An 18,078-nucleotide genomic window follows, 5' to 3' on the forward strand; every position below is an offset into this window, starting at 1 on the left:
GCTTAGGGGCAAGCAAAGGCTAGAACAAGCACCTTGTATCACCTTTTACAAAGAAAGAAGATGCCGAAAACTACATTGGAATAAGTAGAGATGTTAGAAGCCATGGAAGGGGTGAAAATGGTAAGATATACTGAAAAGGCTGGCTATGCTTAGACTAGATAATTTGCCTAATCCATATGGTTTGCTGTCCAGATTGCTAAGAGAAGTAGAGGTGGAGATAACTGAAGGACTTGCTATAATTCCATTCCTGACCACACAGGTGAGATAGGAGAGTGAGAATTGTGGCATGCTCGTCTAAGAAAGGATGCAAGGATATTCTGAGTAACATCAATGCTGAGAAAGATTTCAGAAATAAGAATCACAAGGGAAAAAAAAGACATTTGGAGAGATTTGAATAAATTAAGGACAACTAGCATATATTTAAGACAGACAGATTGGGCTGAATCTCAAGGCTATTTAGGCTAACTGAGTTATGTCAATTGTTTTAGAGGGATTTCCATCACAAGGCTTAGTGAGATTTCTTGCCATATTTTATCAAACATGCCTTATTAACTACCTATCCTGGCATCCTACCTAATCCTTGCAAGCTGGTGTGAAGTCACCACCTAGGTCAGCACCATCCTTGCTGTCTGGTGAAATGGCCATCAGTGCTGTGACAGGGTCAATGAACTTCTCTGCTATGTCAGTTAGTGCCACACTCTTCTCTGATACCTCCTGCCCTGTCTCTGCTGCTGCAGTCACCTCCTACCAAGATTCATACTCCTTCACTCATCCTACTCCCACACCACTATCTCTGTATGGCCTCTTCACTCCCTCAGAACATCTCCCACACTTCACAGAACTGCACCAGAAGCAACAGATATGTCACCCACTTTCATCTCATTTAATTCCTCTTCTCTCATTACAGGAGAAGACAACCCGTCTAGAGAGAACCTGTACAGCTGGAGGGGCGTCAGACATTAAATTCCTCACCTCATTCGAGGAGAGAATCCTGGCTCTCACAAGAGGAGACCAGTGCTGCTCCTGCAGGAATGCCAAGACATCCATGTGCCACCAACTGATTAAGTACCATGCTCCATGCCACCAACTGATTAAGTACCATGCTCCATTCCACTGCGACTCACACATCAAACTCACAGTCAAAAGACAGAATCAGAGAATTCCTACAGCACAAGAAGAGGCCATTTAGTCCAGGAAGTCTGCACTGAGCCTCCTAAGAGTATTCCACACCCTTGTCTCCTGGCATCCCAGCATATCTACCACCGTGGCACTGATGCGTCTGACTACTCCAAGAGACCTCTCGAAGTCTGAAGACAGAAGTACTGAGCCCTTAGAGGAAGCCTCAGAAAGGCTGCTTTCTCTACCCACCACCAATCCCTATGATGATATCTTGGAATAAATATTAGACGTAGTGAGTGTGCGTTTACAATCTGGTGAACACCTCACTGTGACAGTTCTGCAGCTGGCCAAGGAAGAAACGCCCCAGGTTGCTGGCACTCAGAGACCTGTCAGAGACCAGGCATTCAGCCCCAGGCAGGAAAATGATCCTGTGGTATTGGCAACGAGGGACTTCATCCAGCTTCACAGGGAAGAACAGGAACAGCAGGCAGGTATGTTGGACACATTGGCTCTAATTCCCCACAAGCTGCTGCAGAGCAGGAAGTCATGTGATCGTTTGTGTGCCTCCATGAACAGGTTGGCACATGCTATAGAAAGCCAGGATCAGCACCATCAGGGTCTGTTGGAGAGGCGCAGAGACCTGCACTCCCATGGCCCAGCCATTGGTCCTATGGACTGAAGGCATAGCGACAGGGGGACAGGGAACCTGATACACATTCCAAGTGGTCCTTCCTCACAAGGGAGCAGGGCAGTACCAGGAGGCATCCAGCGGGAGGAACCGCACATTTGACCCTCACAGGTTTCCTCTCAGGACACTTCTAGAGGTGGCCAGGCCCTCCATCTCCACGCTCCAACAGGTAGGTGATGGCCTAGTGGTATTAATGCTAGACTATTCATCCAGAAACTTAGCTAATGTCCTGGGGACCCGGGTTCAAACCCTGCCACACCTGATGGTGAAATCTGAATTCAATAGAAAATTGAAACCTTTGTCGAATGTCAGAAAAATCTACCTGGTTCTCTAATGTCCCTAAGGAAAGGAAATCTGCCATTCTTACCTGGTCTGGCCTACATGTGACTCCAGATCCACAGCAATGTGGTTGACTCTCAACGACCCTGTGAAATGGCTGAGCAAACCATTCAGTTATATCAATCGCTACAGAAATGAAACTGGATGGATCACCTGGCATCGGAAAAGACAATAGCAGAAACAGCCCTGTTGACTCTGCAAAGTCCTTCTTGAAGGCAGAAGACAGAGAGGGTGGTGGTGCAGGGTTGCTTTTCAAGTTGGAGGCCTGTGATCAAAAGGATTGGTGCTGGATCCACTGCATTTTATCAATTATATAAGATTTGCATGTGAACATAGGAGGACATTTAGTAAGTTTGCAGATGACACCAAAATTGGAGGTGTAGTAGACACCAAAACAGGTTACTTCAGAGTACATTGGGACGTTGATCAAATGGGCCAATGATCTGAGGAGTGGCAGATGGAGTGTAATTGAGATAATAAATGTGAGGTGCTGCATTTTGGAAAGGTAAATCAGGACAGGACTTACACACTTAATAGTAATGTCCTGGGGAGTGTTGCTGAACAGAGACTTTGGAGTGCAGGTTCATAGTTCCTTGAAAGTGGAGTTGCAGGTAGTCAGGATAGTGAAGAAGGTGTTCGGTATGCTTGCCATGGAGGTCATGTTGCAGCTGTACGGGACATTGGTTAGCCCACTTTTGGAATACTGTGATCAATGCTGGTCTCCCTGCTATAGGAAAGATGTTGCAAAACTTGAAAGAGTTCAGAAAAGATTACAAGAATGTTGCCAGGCTAGTAAGGTTTGACCTATAGGGAGATGCTGAATAGGCTAGGGCTATTTTAACTGGAGCATCAGAGGCTGATGGGTGACCTTATAGAGGTTTATAAAATCATGAGGGGCATGGATAAGATGAATAGCTAAGGTCTTTTCTCTAGTGTGGGGGAGTCCAAAACTAGACGGCATAGGTTTAAAGTGAGAGGGGAAAGATTTAAAAGAGATCTAAGTGGCAACCTTTTCACACAGAGGGCGATGCGTGGGTGGACCAAGCTGCCAGGGAAAGTGGTGGGTGGCTGGAACAATTACAACATTTAAAAGGCATCTGGATGGGTATATGAATAGGAAGGGTTTTGAGGGCGAAATGCTGGCAAACGGGACTAGGTAAATTCAGGATATCTGGTCGGCACAGACGAATTGAGCTGAAGGGTCTGTTTCGACGCTGTACTGCTCTGACTCTATAACATCTAAAGGTAAGTGCCAAAATTGGGACAGCTGTCTCAGACTAGTCAAGCAAATGCCTGACATTGTCTGCAAGGTATGAATCTTTGAGTATGACTATGTCCCAGACACCACTGTTACCATCCCTGGATTTGTCCTGTTCCACCACAAGACATGGTGGCCCAATAGAATACAGTCAGGAGGGAGTTGCCCTAAGAATCCTCAATATTGATTTGAGGCCCCATGAAGTCTCATGGTTTCACGTTAGACAAGGGCAAGGAAACAGCCTGCTGATTACCATGCACCGTCTTTCCTCTGCTGATGAATCAGTACTCCTCCATGTTGAACAACATTTGAAGGAAGCACTGAGGATGGCAAGGGCACAAATGTACTCTGGGTGGGGGATTTCCATATCCACTACCAAGAGTGGCTGGCAGTAGTACTACTGATTGAGCTGGTCTTAAAGGACATTGCTGCTAGATTGGGTCTACAGCAGGTGATGAGGGAACCAACAAGAGGGAAAAATATTCTTGACCTCATCCTTGTCAATCCGTCAATTGCAGATGCATCTGTCCATGTCAGTATGGGTAAGAATGACCACTGCACACAGTCTTGTGGAGACGAAGTCCCACCTTCACACCTCCAATAACGAACCTCCATTGTGTTTTGTGACACTACCACCATACTAAATGGGACAGGCTTCGAACAGATCTAGCAACTCAAGACTGGGCATCCATGAGGCACAGTGGGCCCTCCAAAGCATTTGAATTGTCTTCCAGTACAATCTGTAACCTCATGGCCCAGTATATTCCTCAGCCAACCATTAACATCAAGTCAGGGGATCAATCATCATTCAAGGAGACTCCAGAAGGGCATGCCAAGAGCAACACCTGGCATACCCGAAAATGAGGTGCTAACGTATTGACTAACCAGGACTACTTGCATGCCAAATAGCATTACCAACAAGTGATAGAGCTAAGCGATCCACAACCAATGGATCAGATCTAAACTCTGCAGTCCTGCTACATCCAGTTGTAAATGGTGGTGGACAATTAAACAATTCACTGGAAGTGGCAGCTCCACAAACATTTCCATCCTCAATGACGGATGGGCTTAACATCAGTGCAAAAGACAAGGCTGAAAGAATTTGCAGTGATCTTCAGCAGAAGTGCCGACTGGATGATTCATCTCCACCTCCTCTAGTGGTCCCCAGCATCACAGACACCAGTATTGAGCCAATTCAATTCACTCCATGTGATATCAGAAACAGATACAGACGCTGGATATTGCAAAGCCGATGGGCCCTGATAACATTCCAGTAGACTTGTGTTCCAAAACTTGCTGCTTCCCTAGCCGAGCTCTTCTAGTACAGTTACAACACTGGCATCTACCCGACAATGTGGAAAATTGCCCTCCACCCGAGTGCTTGCTAGCAGCAGTGTGTACTATCTTCAAGATGAAATGCAGAAATTCAAAGATCCTCAGGCAGCACCTTCCAAACTCTCAACCACTTCCATCTAGAAGGACAAGGGCAGCAGATACATGGGATCACCACGACCTTCAAGTCTCCCTCCAAGCAACTCACCAACATGGCTCGGAAATACATCACCATTCCTTCCACATTGCTGGGTCAAGATCTTGAATTCCCTTCCTCATAGCATTGTAGGTCAACCCACAGCAGGTGGGCTGTAGCAGTTCAAGAAGGCAGCCCCCCAATACCTTCTCAATGGCAACTAGGGAGAGGTAATAGATGTTGGCCAGTCAGCGACACCCACATCCCATGAACGAATATAAAAAATTCTGCCTGCCCCCTTCTGACTCTTGCAAGTCACTTATCACCTTACATCTGGTTGTTTGTTTTCATGTGTAGCCTCAATGTTACAGCATCAAGCATTGCTTCATGGTCACAGATGATGTTCCATGGATGGAGATCTATTCTGAGATTCTGCTGCATCATCTGGCAGCACGAGGAACAAAATGCATATGGGGCTATGGGTGCTTCTGATACCTTAGCCCTCCTCATACAGCATCACTGTTCTTCAGTGGCCTCAGTGTCCAAAAATATAGCTGTCAGAGTTGCTCAGCAATTTCTGTTGCAGGGACGTAGTGGTGGGGTGGGGTGCGTGATGCATCAAGACGTCAAGGAAATGAACCCTACAACTTTGTATCCTGTATAGTACATGGATCTGTGCACAATACTCTCTCTTTAAAAAAATCCTAACATTGGTGGGTCCTACATCCCCTGCTTTCATAGGTCAAGTAACTTACTCTTATCACACCGAGTATGCTTGCAGCCATTTTCTTCTCTTGAAAGTTACAGCATAATGGAAGGTGACAATGAGCTCTCGTAGCAAGTGTCTTGCAATACTTGCTTCAAGTGAGTCCTCAGAGAGCTAAACTCTTTCTGACAGTCATTGATTTATTGTATCCCCACTTGCGGATACCATTGCTCTCTTTGCAACCATCAACTCCCTTTTTCCCCACAGCCTGCAGCGCTAGTCCTGAAGAATGATAGTCTTATCCCGCTTCAAGAGCCACTCTTGCAACCACCACACCACCCGTTTCCCTTTTTCTTCAATTTCTGCAGACAAAGTTGATGGACTGACTGTGGTTCACCCCCTTGAATGACTCAACTGAACAGGCCTAGATGAGAAGCACCCAGATCCCTGACAGGTGGTAGTACTCGAACATATCAGCCTTATCCTCAGGGCTGGCTTCCATGGAGCCACAGACTCTCAGTGACCCATAGCCTGGTCAGCAGAAGCATACACATCCTGAGCGTGAGCTCTCCAACTGGACCTGTTGGTATTGCTGTTGACTTACTCTGCTGGAACCTCCTGACTAATAGATGCCCCAACTGACTTCAGTAAGCACCACTCCTATAAGACTGAGACATGGCTGCCTGCTTGCTGCACATGCAACGTGTGTGCCATGTAAACTGCTGCCTCACGGTAAAGGTGTGAGATTGCTGTAGTACACAGCTATACAACAACATGTGCACTCCCTTGACTGAGAACTGCTGACCAGCAAGGAAAGTCTGGTTGTGTGCATTTGTTAAATGGTGTCAGAATGCAAGGATAAAAGAAAATGGTTTGAGGACAGAAAAAAAGTGTCATGATAAATGGTTATTTTTCAAACTATTAGGCGGCATTCCCCAAGCACCATTGTTAGGGAACTGCTGAGATGCTACAGAGGAGATTTACTAGAATGGTTATAGGGACGTGGTATTTTAGCTATGAAGTTAGATTGAAGACTCTAATGTTTTTCTCATGAAAGCAAACGAATTTGAGTGGTGATCTGTCAGAGAAGTTCAAGATAATGTGGACAGAGATGCTGTTCTCATTAGCAGGTGGCACAAGGCCTAGGGGATACAGATTTCAAGTTTTGGATTAGAGGTGCAATGAAAATGTGAGGGTGACGCAGACAGAGATGATCAATGATTCACAAAAAATGCAGAGCTTTAGGGATAGAGTGGGGGGAATGGAACAGAACAAATTGCTTGTCGCAATCTGACATAGACCTGATGGTGATGCTGAATGGTCTCTGTCCGTGGAGTAATATCTCCATGACCACACTGTGAGTTTGGTGTCGATCGTAGGCTCACTCTTGCCTCAGAGTTAGAAAGTGTGGGTTCACATCCCTCTCCAGAGACTAGGGAACAAAATCAAGCTAATTTAGCATTGTAATATTGAGGGAGTGCAGCTATTGCAGATACTGTTTTTTGGCTGAAACATTAATCTGAGGCCCCAGCGGCATCTCATACCTGTTAAAGATCTTCAAAATATATTTTGAAGAAGTGCTGAGCTGGCCAATGTTTATCACTAAACAGGTCATAAAAGCAAAATACTACACAAGATCTGACAGCCACTCTGAAGAGAGAAAAACAGTCATTATTTTAGACCTGTCATTGCTCTAATGAAAAGTCACAGACCTGAAAAGCGATCGCCTTTTCTCTCTCCACAGATGTTCCCAAAGCTGAGAATTTCTCAGACTTTCTGCCAAATGGTTATCATTATTTTTCTATCCATGGTTTTTCAGGCAAATTGGCTCATGTATTTCCCTCAGTGTTTACCCTTCAAAAGACACTGGTGAAAAGTGTTGTGGAATAGCCTGGGATTGTGAAAGGCACCACAGTGCAAAATTCTCTTTCTAAATAAGAATTAGTTAACTATCAAATTTAACTGGATTAACAAGGTTTTCACTTCAACCCTCAATTTTATAGAGCATATTCACCATTATTATATACTAGAATGGTTGATGCACTTTTTAAAACTGAGTTTTTAAACAAACTGTTAGCTGCAGCTTACTGTGGAGTTCGGACACCAGTTACCACTCACCTTATTAAACTCCACGGTTCTTAGCCCTTGGATCTCAGTCCCTTCATGAAAAAAAAATGAAAAGGGAGCATATTATGAAGAAACTTTGTTTTGTAACATAGGAGCAAATTACTGCAGATGCTGGAATCTGTACTGAAAACAAAAGAAGATGCTGGAGATCACAGCGGGTGTCAGGCAGCATCCATGGAAAGACAGCAAGCTACATACCAAGAGTTTTCATTTTGTAATTCATTAGTAGAATAGAGAACATATGATGCGGCATACAGGACTCTACAATCTTGCACGTTTTTAAATTTCATGGAAGAGCTTACTAAGTTGTTTGGCAACCCCACAAAGTTATTAATGCAGCGTCTGTCCCTTTGAAGCAAAAACTGTAGTAGTATGAACACAGATTTTCTACTACCATTAGCACTCTCACAATGATTGATCTGCCTGACTCACTTCGGAAATTGAATAGAATCAAACCTTAAACATTGCGGCATGCTAAATTACTCTGAGGCATGAAATTGTAATTAACAGAAAACCTGGGCTAATTAATCAAATCCACTTAACAGTATTTATGTTTAGACCAAAACTAGGAAAAATGATCAATTAACTGATTCTGTTCAGAAGGATGCTTTCAGTGTTACTCAAAGTTAATTTTAAACATGCATATGTATATGCATGAGATACTGAATCTGGACAAAAGCAGGAGTTATATTCATTAAGAATTCTTTTTTCAGAGAAGAATTCTGGGAATTATTAAACTCTTCACTAACTCAGGTTCCCTGCATATTATCCAGCTGGGAAAGAACAATGCAGGAATTCACAAAAAAGACCTGGATTTCAGGCAGAGATAGTAATGACTGCCAATGCTGGAGTCAGAGATAACACAGTGTGGAGCTGGAGGAGCACAGCAGGCCAGGCAGCATCAGAGGAGCAGGAAAGTTGACGTTTCGGGTCGGGACCCTGTTCTGAAATGGGGGAGGGGGAAGGGAGCGCCAAAATAAATAAAGAGGAGGAGTGGGGCTGAGGAAGGTAGGTGGGATGGTGATAGGTGAGTGCAGGTAGGCAGTGCTGGGGATTGGTCAGTGAGGTGGGAGAGAAGATGGACAAATTGTGTCAGGTCAAGAAAGAAGGGATGAGAGGGAGGGTTGGTCATGGGATGAGGCCAGGAGTGGGGAGATTTTGAAACTGGTAAAGTCCACGTTGAGACCAATGGGTTGTAGGCTTCTAAGGAGGAATATGAGGTGCTGCTCCTCCAGTTTCCAGGTGGCGTCATTATGACACTCTGGAGGAGGCCCAGGATGGACATGTCGTCCAGGGAATGGGAGTGGGAGCTGAAATGGTTACCGACTGGAAGGTGTTGTCGTTTGTCACGTACAGAGCGCAGGTGCTCTACGAAGCGGTCTCTGAGCCTCTGTTTGGTCTCACCCATGTACAGGAGGTCACATCGAGAGCAGCGGATGCAATAGACCACAGTAATGATGTGCAGGTGAACCTCTGTCAGATGTGAAAGGTTTATCCGGTGCCTTGGATGGAGGTGAGGGGGCAGGTGTAGCACTTCCTGCGGTTGCAGGGAAAGGTGCCGGGGGTGGTGGGGCTAGTGGGGAGCGTGGAGTGGACGAGGAAGTCGCAGAGAGAGTGGACCCTATGGAAGGCAGATAGGGGTGGGAAGGGAAATATATCTTTGGTTGTTGGGTCGGATTGCAAGTGGCGGAGAATGATACATTAAACACGGAGCTTAGTGGGGTGATGTGTCAGAACAACGGGGATTCTGTTTTTAATTTTGTTGCGGTGAGGGGATATGAGGGCGGAGGTGCGGGAAGCACAAGAGATGCTCTCGACCACATCTCTTGCGTTTCCTGCAAGACAAAACCTTCCGGTCGCGAACCATTTCAACTCCCCCTCCCACTCCCTGGGCGACATGTCCATCCTGGGTCTCCTCCACTGTCACAATGACGTCACTCGGAAACTGAAGGAGCAGCACATCATATTCCACCTTGGGAGCCTACAATCCAATGGTCTCAATGTGGACTTTACCAGTTTCAAAATCTCCCCACTCCTGGCCTCATCCCATGACCAACCCTCTGTCCCATCCCCGCTTCCTTGACCTGACACAACCTGTCCATCTTCTCTCTCATCTATCTGCTCCTCCCACCTCACTGACCAATCCCCACCATTATCTACCTGCACTCACCTATCACCATCCCACCTACCTTTCTCAGTCCCACCCCTCCTCTATTTATTTCAGAGCTCCCTTTCCCCTCCCCCATTTCTGAAGAAGGGTCCCGACCCAAAATGTCAACTTCTCTGCTCCTCTTATGCTGCCTGGCCTGGATTTCAGGCACCATCTTTTGGGCAAAGAGGGAGGGAGGGTAAGAACAGAAGGACATGTAACAGCAGATTTGGAAGACATACTCTCTCTTTTGCCTTTTATTTCTTTCAGTCTCTTGGATGACAAAGACTGGTAAAAAGCAAATGGGAGAAACATATATTCATTGAGAACTTCAAGCTATCTACAAACTTTGCAATCGCTGAAGCTAAAAGTCATCGATTAAACTATTGTGCTCTCAGGTTAAACCTAATATCTCAAGGACCTTTTTAAACTACATGTATCTAATCTATATTTTTGCAGTCTCCCCTTTTTAAACATTTTATCTGTGTTTGTATGATTGATGTTGCACTTTGTTATTTTTCTTAGGGTTGGTAAATAATACAATCCCTTACTCTCTCACGCAAGAAAACCCGGCAATTGGTGTCTTTGTTTTGATATAGTGAACTATGTTTTAACTGAAGTTGTGATATAGCTGCATACTAAAAGAAAATTTAAGTTGTTGCAGCCAACTGAGGAAGTTCAAAAGACATGAGCTAATCCAACCCTCCTCACCTGGTCGTAACAAACTAAATGCTAGTTATTGGAATTGATAAACTGCTTACTGCCAACTTAGGTTATGCTTACTAAGGCAATGGTAAAATCAATTTGTGGGATGACATAGCCTAACCATTCTTGGTGCTAAACAAATCAGAGTTTTTCATGATAATTTACTAACACATTCACTGCAATGGAATAACATATGATGAAAAACATATTCCTATTTTTACAATAAATGTTCATTCTAATTTAAGAAATCAATTTTTTTTTGCAAATTAAAAAGTGAGACATTATAACTAGAACAGAGACAGGGTCATCTTAGCTTTTAAGGCTCACTGAAACATGTATAAGTAATGCATTGCAACATTGTCCCAGGCTGATGTGTATTCCTGCCCTTTAGAAATAAAGACTTGTGTCACATTTTAATAAAACTCCAGTAGAATACTCAGGATTAACCCACAAGACTCAATAGCTCTTACAGGCAGGTTTTCTGTACCCAGTTTCGTGTAGATCAGCTTGGGTAGATCCAGATGTAGCAGAATAGAACGTGGTCAGTCCGCCACTACTACTCCCTTCACTGACCTGAGAGAATAGCCACAATTAGCATGACTGCGATTATAAAATTAATATGTCTAAACATTGCTTTGAGTATTCAGAATACAGGTTTTTCAGATAATAACGTCATGTACAACCTGATATTATTCTTTTCAGTATCACAATATTTTTATAACTTTATAAGTTTTTAGTCTTAGCCCTAAAGTACAAAAATAGGAGTTGTACATTTTCTAGAGAGAAGAAAGCAAATAAATTTGCACGTCGTTTGCCAAAAAACTTCCTTTTGGTAATCAAAATCATTATGTCATCTACCCTGGACCACAAGTATCACAAAAATACAAAATGCTGTTTTATTAGTTGGAACTTTTTTTTAAGAATCCTCAAGGTCCTTTTTTGAGAATTTTAGCTAGTGACACTAATACAGGATTAAGATAACCATAAAAAGGATTATCTATACGCTTGGGAATTTATGATGCAATTAATCCCTCAACAATCCCTTAGATTAATGCTGCAAAATATTATTAAGGATTCAACTATTAATAATGCTGAAATACTAAATCAAGACATTTTAAATGATTAACACTACACAAACTACAAATTTTTCTCATAAATATATGACAGTATCCTTTCAATAATCATTAATACTGCAGCTGTTTTGCAATATATTCTGATTTTCCATCGCTGCGAAACAAGTGTAAGGTTATAGTAACTAGCAGGAAATAGAGCAGGAGTTACAAACAGGAATGAAAAACTTGTGAATGGAAAAGTTACCAGAACATTTTGTTAATATTAATTCTAGTATATTGAAACGGCAATGTAATGAGTTGATAAAAATTACTTATGGGCTCTTCCTTTATTTAAAATTTCATAACACAAATATTTCAGGCTTGACGTTAGATATTGTTACATGATGTTAGATGTTAAATTTGCAGACTTTCTAATGCTGATGTTCTTTTTACCAATTTAAATAGATTGCTGTTGATGAAAATCAGAACAAAAATAATGGTACTATAATTGTGATGACCACCTTCTCAAGAATAAGTAAGGATGGCCAAGAACATTGATCTTATCAGGAATGTTTGCATGAAAGATAAACCAGTTCCAAGTAACATAAAATAAGCTGCTTGGAGCTTTCTATTTTCACAGGTTCCGTTATCAGTTTATGCCTTTATAGATCCACCTTTAGCAACAAACCGCGCCATCTGTCCCAAAAGATGCAAACATAAAACTGGCCAAGATAAATTTTACAGTTTAAGTCAAAGTCCTATGTTTCAGACTGTAGACCAGTTCTGTACTGGAAGTGGTAGTGGTCAGAATGGACAATGGGAGAGGTGGAGTATTAAAAGCATTACTTCACCATTGACTTTTCTAGAACCTTTATTATACATACATTTTAAAATACTGGCAATTTTTGAAAAGCCATAAGTTAGCTGAAAAACATTGGAGGTAGGTGACACGGAGCAATATTTATGGACATTCTTCAAAGCTAATTAGCCTTCAGTTTCATTTGTGTATTGAAATCCATTTCCTCAAAAAAAGAAGTTAATATGACACCAAATCATATTGGGAAATTAATACAGGCAACACCTGAGATATCTTACTGTCTGTAAGTACTTGAAGACTTATTCCAAGAATTTAATTAGAAATTATCCCTACTCCTCAAACATGATAAATCCAAGATTAATAATAATCAATGTTCGAAATTCAATCCAGTAAAATGTCCACATTGTACCCCTTTTGTAAATAAAATCGTTAAAAATCACAAACTTTAGAGTTATTTGGTGTCAACTAAAAATGTAAAGAATATACAGCAGTTACTAACATTAGATTCATAATTTGATTTTACATCATGTGCTTCCAGCATCAGTTAGCTGCACTTGACTAAAATAATCATTGCTCCATCTGCTTATAATTTACACAAACTGTAAAAGAGATGACTAATATCCAGCCCTACAAATCAATTTACTTTATTTTGTTGTGGAAAGCTCAAACATCAGCTTAGAGATACGAACCTGGCTACTTTGGGAACCTCTTCTATCAGGTGAGAATGATCCAGCCTTTAACCTGCCAACCTCTAATCTCACTGTGCCTTGTGCACACTAAAACAAAGAACAGAAAGATTACTTTATCTATTGAATATCTGAGAACATTTCAATCTGTACAAGTGGAGAGTATGAGTTAACTCGTCAGGAACTTTTACATTTTGTATTACATCACATAAAATCGTGGAATACTCTACATGTCAGAACAAACTGCTATATGGCTATTCTATGCTAATGAACTGACACAGAAAATAAAACACATGCTCACGGAGAGCAGGTCTTTAGGAAACCACTTTGTCACATGTGCCAGATAAAAGGAATAGAGAACTAATTTTCTTCGATTTTGAATCTGGGAAATGAATATTTCTGAAGTGTCCACTTGGAAACAAGAGGTGGAGACTTGGATCATTTAGTTGCACGATAAATGGTGCAACAGAATTCCAATGTGAAAGAAAGGAGGGCTGTGCCATCCTGCTTTTGAATAAGGTCATGAAAGCAACTAAGTTTTTTAGAATAGCATGGGACATTCAAACATAATGTCACGGCGGAAAAATCTAATGAAGTGGCCCAATTGATTGAAATGTCCGAGGGAGGGTTAAAGGTCTGTAGGTCTCCTCTAAAGAAACTAGAGTTTGATAAAAGTTCTGTGGAGCACACCTAAACAGCTTAGGGCAGTAAAATAGGGACAATTACAGTACTAGACAGATACATGGCCTTAGTATGTTAAAAGACAAGATAACTCCTTTGTTCCCGAATCGCTTGTCGCCATTTTAATTATTCCTTTCTATGTTTATAGAAGTTATTGCTATCTCATTTTATATTATCTGTTCCTAGCACGAGTAAACTTCCACTTTCACCTCCACAACACACTTTCTACTTTATCCATTACTTTCTCTTCCATTTTTAGCCCAGAATCAGATCAGGCTAAAATTTAGCTTTAAGTTCTATATTTATGCATGGCATTACGTTATTTGCTTTCCCTTAAAAGGATACATCATCCAACTCATAGAATCCCTACAGAGTGGAAACAGGCCATTTGGCCCAACAAGTCCACACCGCCCCTCCAAACAGCATGCCACCCAGACCCATTCCCCATGTCTAATCCACCTAATTTACACAACCCTGGACACTCGGGCAATTTAGCATGGCCAATCCACCTAACCTGCACATCTTTGGACTCTAGGAGGAAACCCACGCAGACACGGGGAGAATGTGCAAACTCCACAAAGACAGTTGCCAGAGGGTGGAATCAAACCCTCTGAGGCAGCAGTGCCAACCCTGCTGATTAGTCATCCGGATTACTAACTTCTTGGCTGAATTAAGTTTGGCCAGATCCCTTATCCTTTGGTTACGACAAGGCTAAAATGAAAGTCCTGTAACAAAAATTGTATTTCTCACTTAGTTTTGGAAAACTCATGGAACAAATGACTAGCTGTGTCCATTATGAGAATATATCAACATCAAAATACTTCAATTTTTCCACTGCCGAAATTAACAAGTCTTGGTCACATTTACTGTTTCCAAATCCTTGCCAAATCATAATTTATGCATTAGTCAGACCTTCAGCATAGCAGCAACAGTCTCCTGAGTTGCGCTTCGAACATCCTCTCCATTCACAGACAGTATTTGGTCCCCTTGCACAAGGCTTCCATCCAGATCTACTATTCCTCCTTTCACAATGTCTGACACAAAGACCCCAGTATCATTTCTGTAGAAAACAAGTACAGACTTTAATTAGGTGTGACAAATACTGGGGAGATGCTGCGTTCCGCGTGGTGTGGTAGTGGTGGGGTTGGGGAGGAGGAGAACATGCTTCTTAATATATGTTCGCAAGCTAGTAAGGATTATTTAAGTCATCTGGATTTGGTGAAATATATTCCATAACGTCTTAGGTGAAATTGTTTATGAATCTATACCAGGAACATGGAATTGCCTGCATAGTGGAAAAACTAGGAACATTAAACTATAAGCCCATATATGGCAATGTATTTGTTTTTTATATAAATGGAAAGAAAAATCAGATGGGAGTTTTGTTTTACAATCATGTAGACTGATCTTAATTTTCACTGCATTCTAGTGTTATGGACCAGATCAGGCCCCCTCAAAATATACTAAGAAGGTAGCCTATACCCTAACTTTTTCTTATTTCAAAAGGTAAATGTCAGGTGCTGTGTTCCAACTGCAATTTAATTGGTTAAACTACTTGACATTAAGCAAAACACAATTTATTCAAAAGCTGTAGTTAAAATACAACAAAAGAAAGAAGAATGTGGAATAACTTACTCTACTGGAAAACTTAACAGAATACTAGATATAGTAACTATTACTAATTAACTGTTCCAATATAGGAAAAAGGCAAATTCAGAAAACAGCTTTGTCTCACATGCAGTCCAGCAGCCTAGGAAGAGAAACCCTAGCTTTTGGCTATAATTAAGAGAGGGAAAAATAACTTCCACTTCTTCAAGACCCCAACAGCAACTGCTCCTGAAAACTAAAAATGCTTCTGCGAGTAGGAGCTTGACCACACCAATTCAGACTGCTTCTATTGTTCCAGCCTTTAAAAAAAAACAAGGCTTCACAAGTTGTTTATCTTTTCACAGACAGCTTGACATCTGTACCCAACCCCTCTCTGTAAAAGAAAACAGGACGAAACACACGTCTTAAAGTCACAGCATCGTCACACTGGATATACAATGTGACCAGATACGGACCCAGGAAAATCTCACCTCATCTGCAAAATATGCATGAGCTATACCATGGAACATACTAATTACAAGACATTTAGAAATAAGAATAGTTGAAAATGATTTAATCTAGTGTCACATGTTTTATCTGGGACTAGTTTAAGCTGAATAGTGACAACTACGTAGTTGGTTCAAACACCTGCTTACAGATTATCTCAGCTTGCAAAACACATTATTTGCATTTAATCTGCATGTGATCTTCAGAAGTCCCTGCTACCAACTACTCTGGCCAAAATCAAAGGCAAGTCTATACTGATCCCACATCTATACTGCTCTTTAAAATACACACCAAGCATCAAATTAATATTCTGCTTCCTCATCAATTCTTGCACTTGTTCTTATCTTTTATTGTCAGGCTGTCTTTGCCAGACAGGCCGCCAGAAAATCTTGGATGCCTGAAAGCAGAAAAGCACAGTAAAAGGATTCTAATCCTAACTCTAAGAGGGTGACAGAACCGAAGGTAGTTGGAAAATGATGACTGCCGAGGCAATAATTTGAAATGTTCTCTCTTGAGAGTTCAGGAGTTGCAGTTATGTCAGTCCTACGTCAGGCCTCAGAACATTGTAACTGTGATAATAAGGGACGTCTAGCCCATTGGCCTCAATCCACCATTCAATGGGACCATTGCTGATCTGCAATCTAACTCCATGTACCTGATTTTGCCCCATATCTTTTAATAGTTCTGGATATCAAAAAAGACCAACCAATCTTGAATTTAAACTGTAAAATACATGATCATAATTAATTGCCATTTTCAGGAATAGACTTTCCAATTTCGACATATAATGGACGGTGGGAAGGGTTCATAACTTTCTTCCAGAAGGACAGGTTCAATTTTTTTAAAACTTATACCCCTATTCTTAGACATTAAAATCAACAGAAATAGTTTCTAATATGTAACTAAAACTGCTCAAAACATATTGCTCACACTAGTTCCTTTTATTGAAAGGTGATAACCAAAAGCATTAAGTTTCTCTCTCTTCAGAGATGATGTGTGAACTGCATTTTTTTTAAAATCACGTTTCATGAAAATGCATACAATTCTGATGAAAGGTCATTGATATGAAACAGTGAATCTGCTCCTATCTCCACAAAACCTGATGTGTACTTCCAACATTTTCTGTCTTTATTTCAGATTTTCAGCACGCTCCGCATTTTATTTTTTCAAAACCAGGATCAACTAACTCAGCCCAGATGATATAATGAATTTCAGCACCTTAGCTGACAGATGATGAAAGATGCCAAGGGCCTGCTATTAAATAGTAACTCTTTTGTAATTTCCAAATTTGGAAGATAGGATCAGGAAGCATGAACATGAAACTTGTTGCTATCGTGGCTTAACAATCTGTCACGGCACAAACAGCGATCATTTAGTGAGGTACTAGAAGATGTCCAATGTTCAATATTGTTAGTCCTTCAGCAGAAGGAAGAAAGATTGCAAAAAACAAAATCTGAGCAAAGTTTCTACTTTTTGTGTCAGTACAACCTATGCAGTGCTAAACGGCAGTTTACAATTACTTATTCTAAACACAGATAAGGCAGAAAGCATTTTACAATCAGTATAAGAGGTACCCATATAGATTAATGAAGAAATCAGAAAGTAGATAGATATGGGGGGATTGGAGTATTATTTTAACCAGCTGTGCTTCGAAGAAATTTACTGCTCAATTTAATTGATCAGAGACCAAAAATCTGACAAACTAAGGTCACTTAAATTTCAATCACAATGCAACGGGTTTGAGGTCACACACAGGCATTTCCTTTTCCAAAGCACATGAGTGAACCAGATGAGTTTACACAACAGTGATTAGCTTTCAATTCCAGATTTTATTAATTATATTTAAATTCCACCAACTTCCCCAGGGAATTAGTCTGAGGTTCTGGTTATCAGGGTGCCATCATCACCCCTAATGACACCATTAATACATCCTACATCCTTTCTAATTATTTTCTAAAGAAGTCACAGTATGACATTTACTGCTGTTTTCAATCAAGAAACTAAGAATTTTGCTATATTCTACAAGCCGTTATTACAACTTATGATGCAAGCAAGAAAAACTGCTTCATCATAATTTTGGCATCAGTAGAACTGAAAACTTCCTGCATTTGATGTGTGCTCACTTTTCCTATTTAGTCATTTGTGTGCATTCATAATCCTGGTTGGGCTAATGTTTCCCTTTTCTTTAA

General features: G+C 41.3%; 1 protein-coding gene across 1 annotated transcript in view; it reads right to left on the reverse strand.

The window, feature by feature from the left end:
• LOC109918161 (multiple PDZ domain protein) overlaps window positions 1-18,078 on the reverse strand; it is a 263,630-nt gene that overhangs the window by 20,139 nt on the left and 225,413 nt on the right. Inside the window, exons 37-40 of the mRNA XM_048620387.1 lie at window positions 14,708-14,855; window positions 13,118-13,204; window positions 11,030-11,132; window positions 7,697-7,737 (exon numbers count right to left, since the gene is read on the reverse strand). Of these exons, the coding sequence (XP_048476344.1) occupies window positions 7,697-7,737; window positions 11,030-11,132; window positions 13,118-13,204; window positions 14,708-14,855 (379 nt within the window). The remainder of the gene's footprint in view (window positions 1-7,696; window positions 7,738-11,029; window positions 11,133-13,117; window positions 13,205-14,707; window positions 14,856-18,078) is intronic.

This window comes from Rhincodon typus, chromosome 3 (assembly GCF_021869965.1).
Source record: "Rhincodon typus isolate 14 chromosome 3, sRhiTyp1.1, whole genome shotgun sequence".
Taxonomy (NCBI): Eukaryota; Metazoa; Chordata; class Chondrichthyes; order Orectolobiformes; family Rhincodontidae; genus Rhincodon; species Rhincodon typus.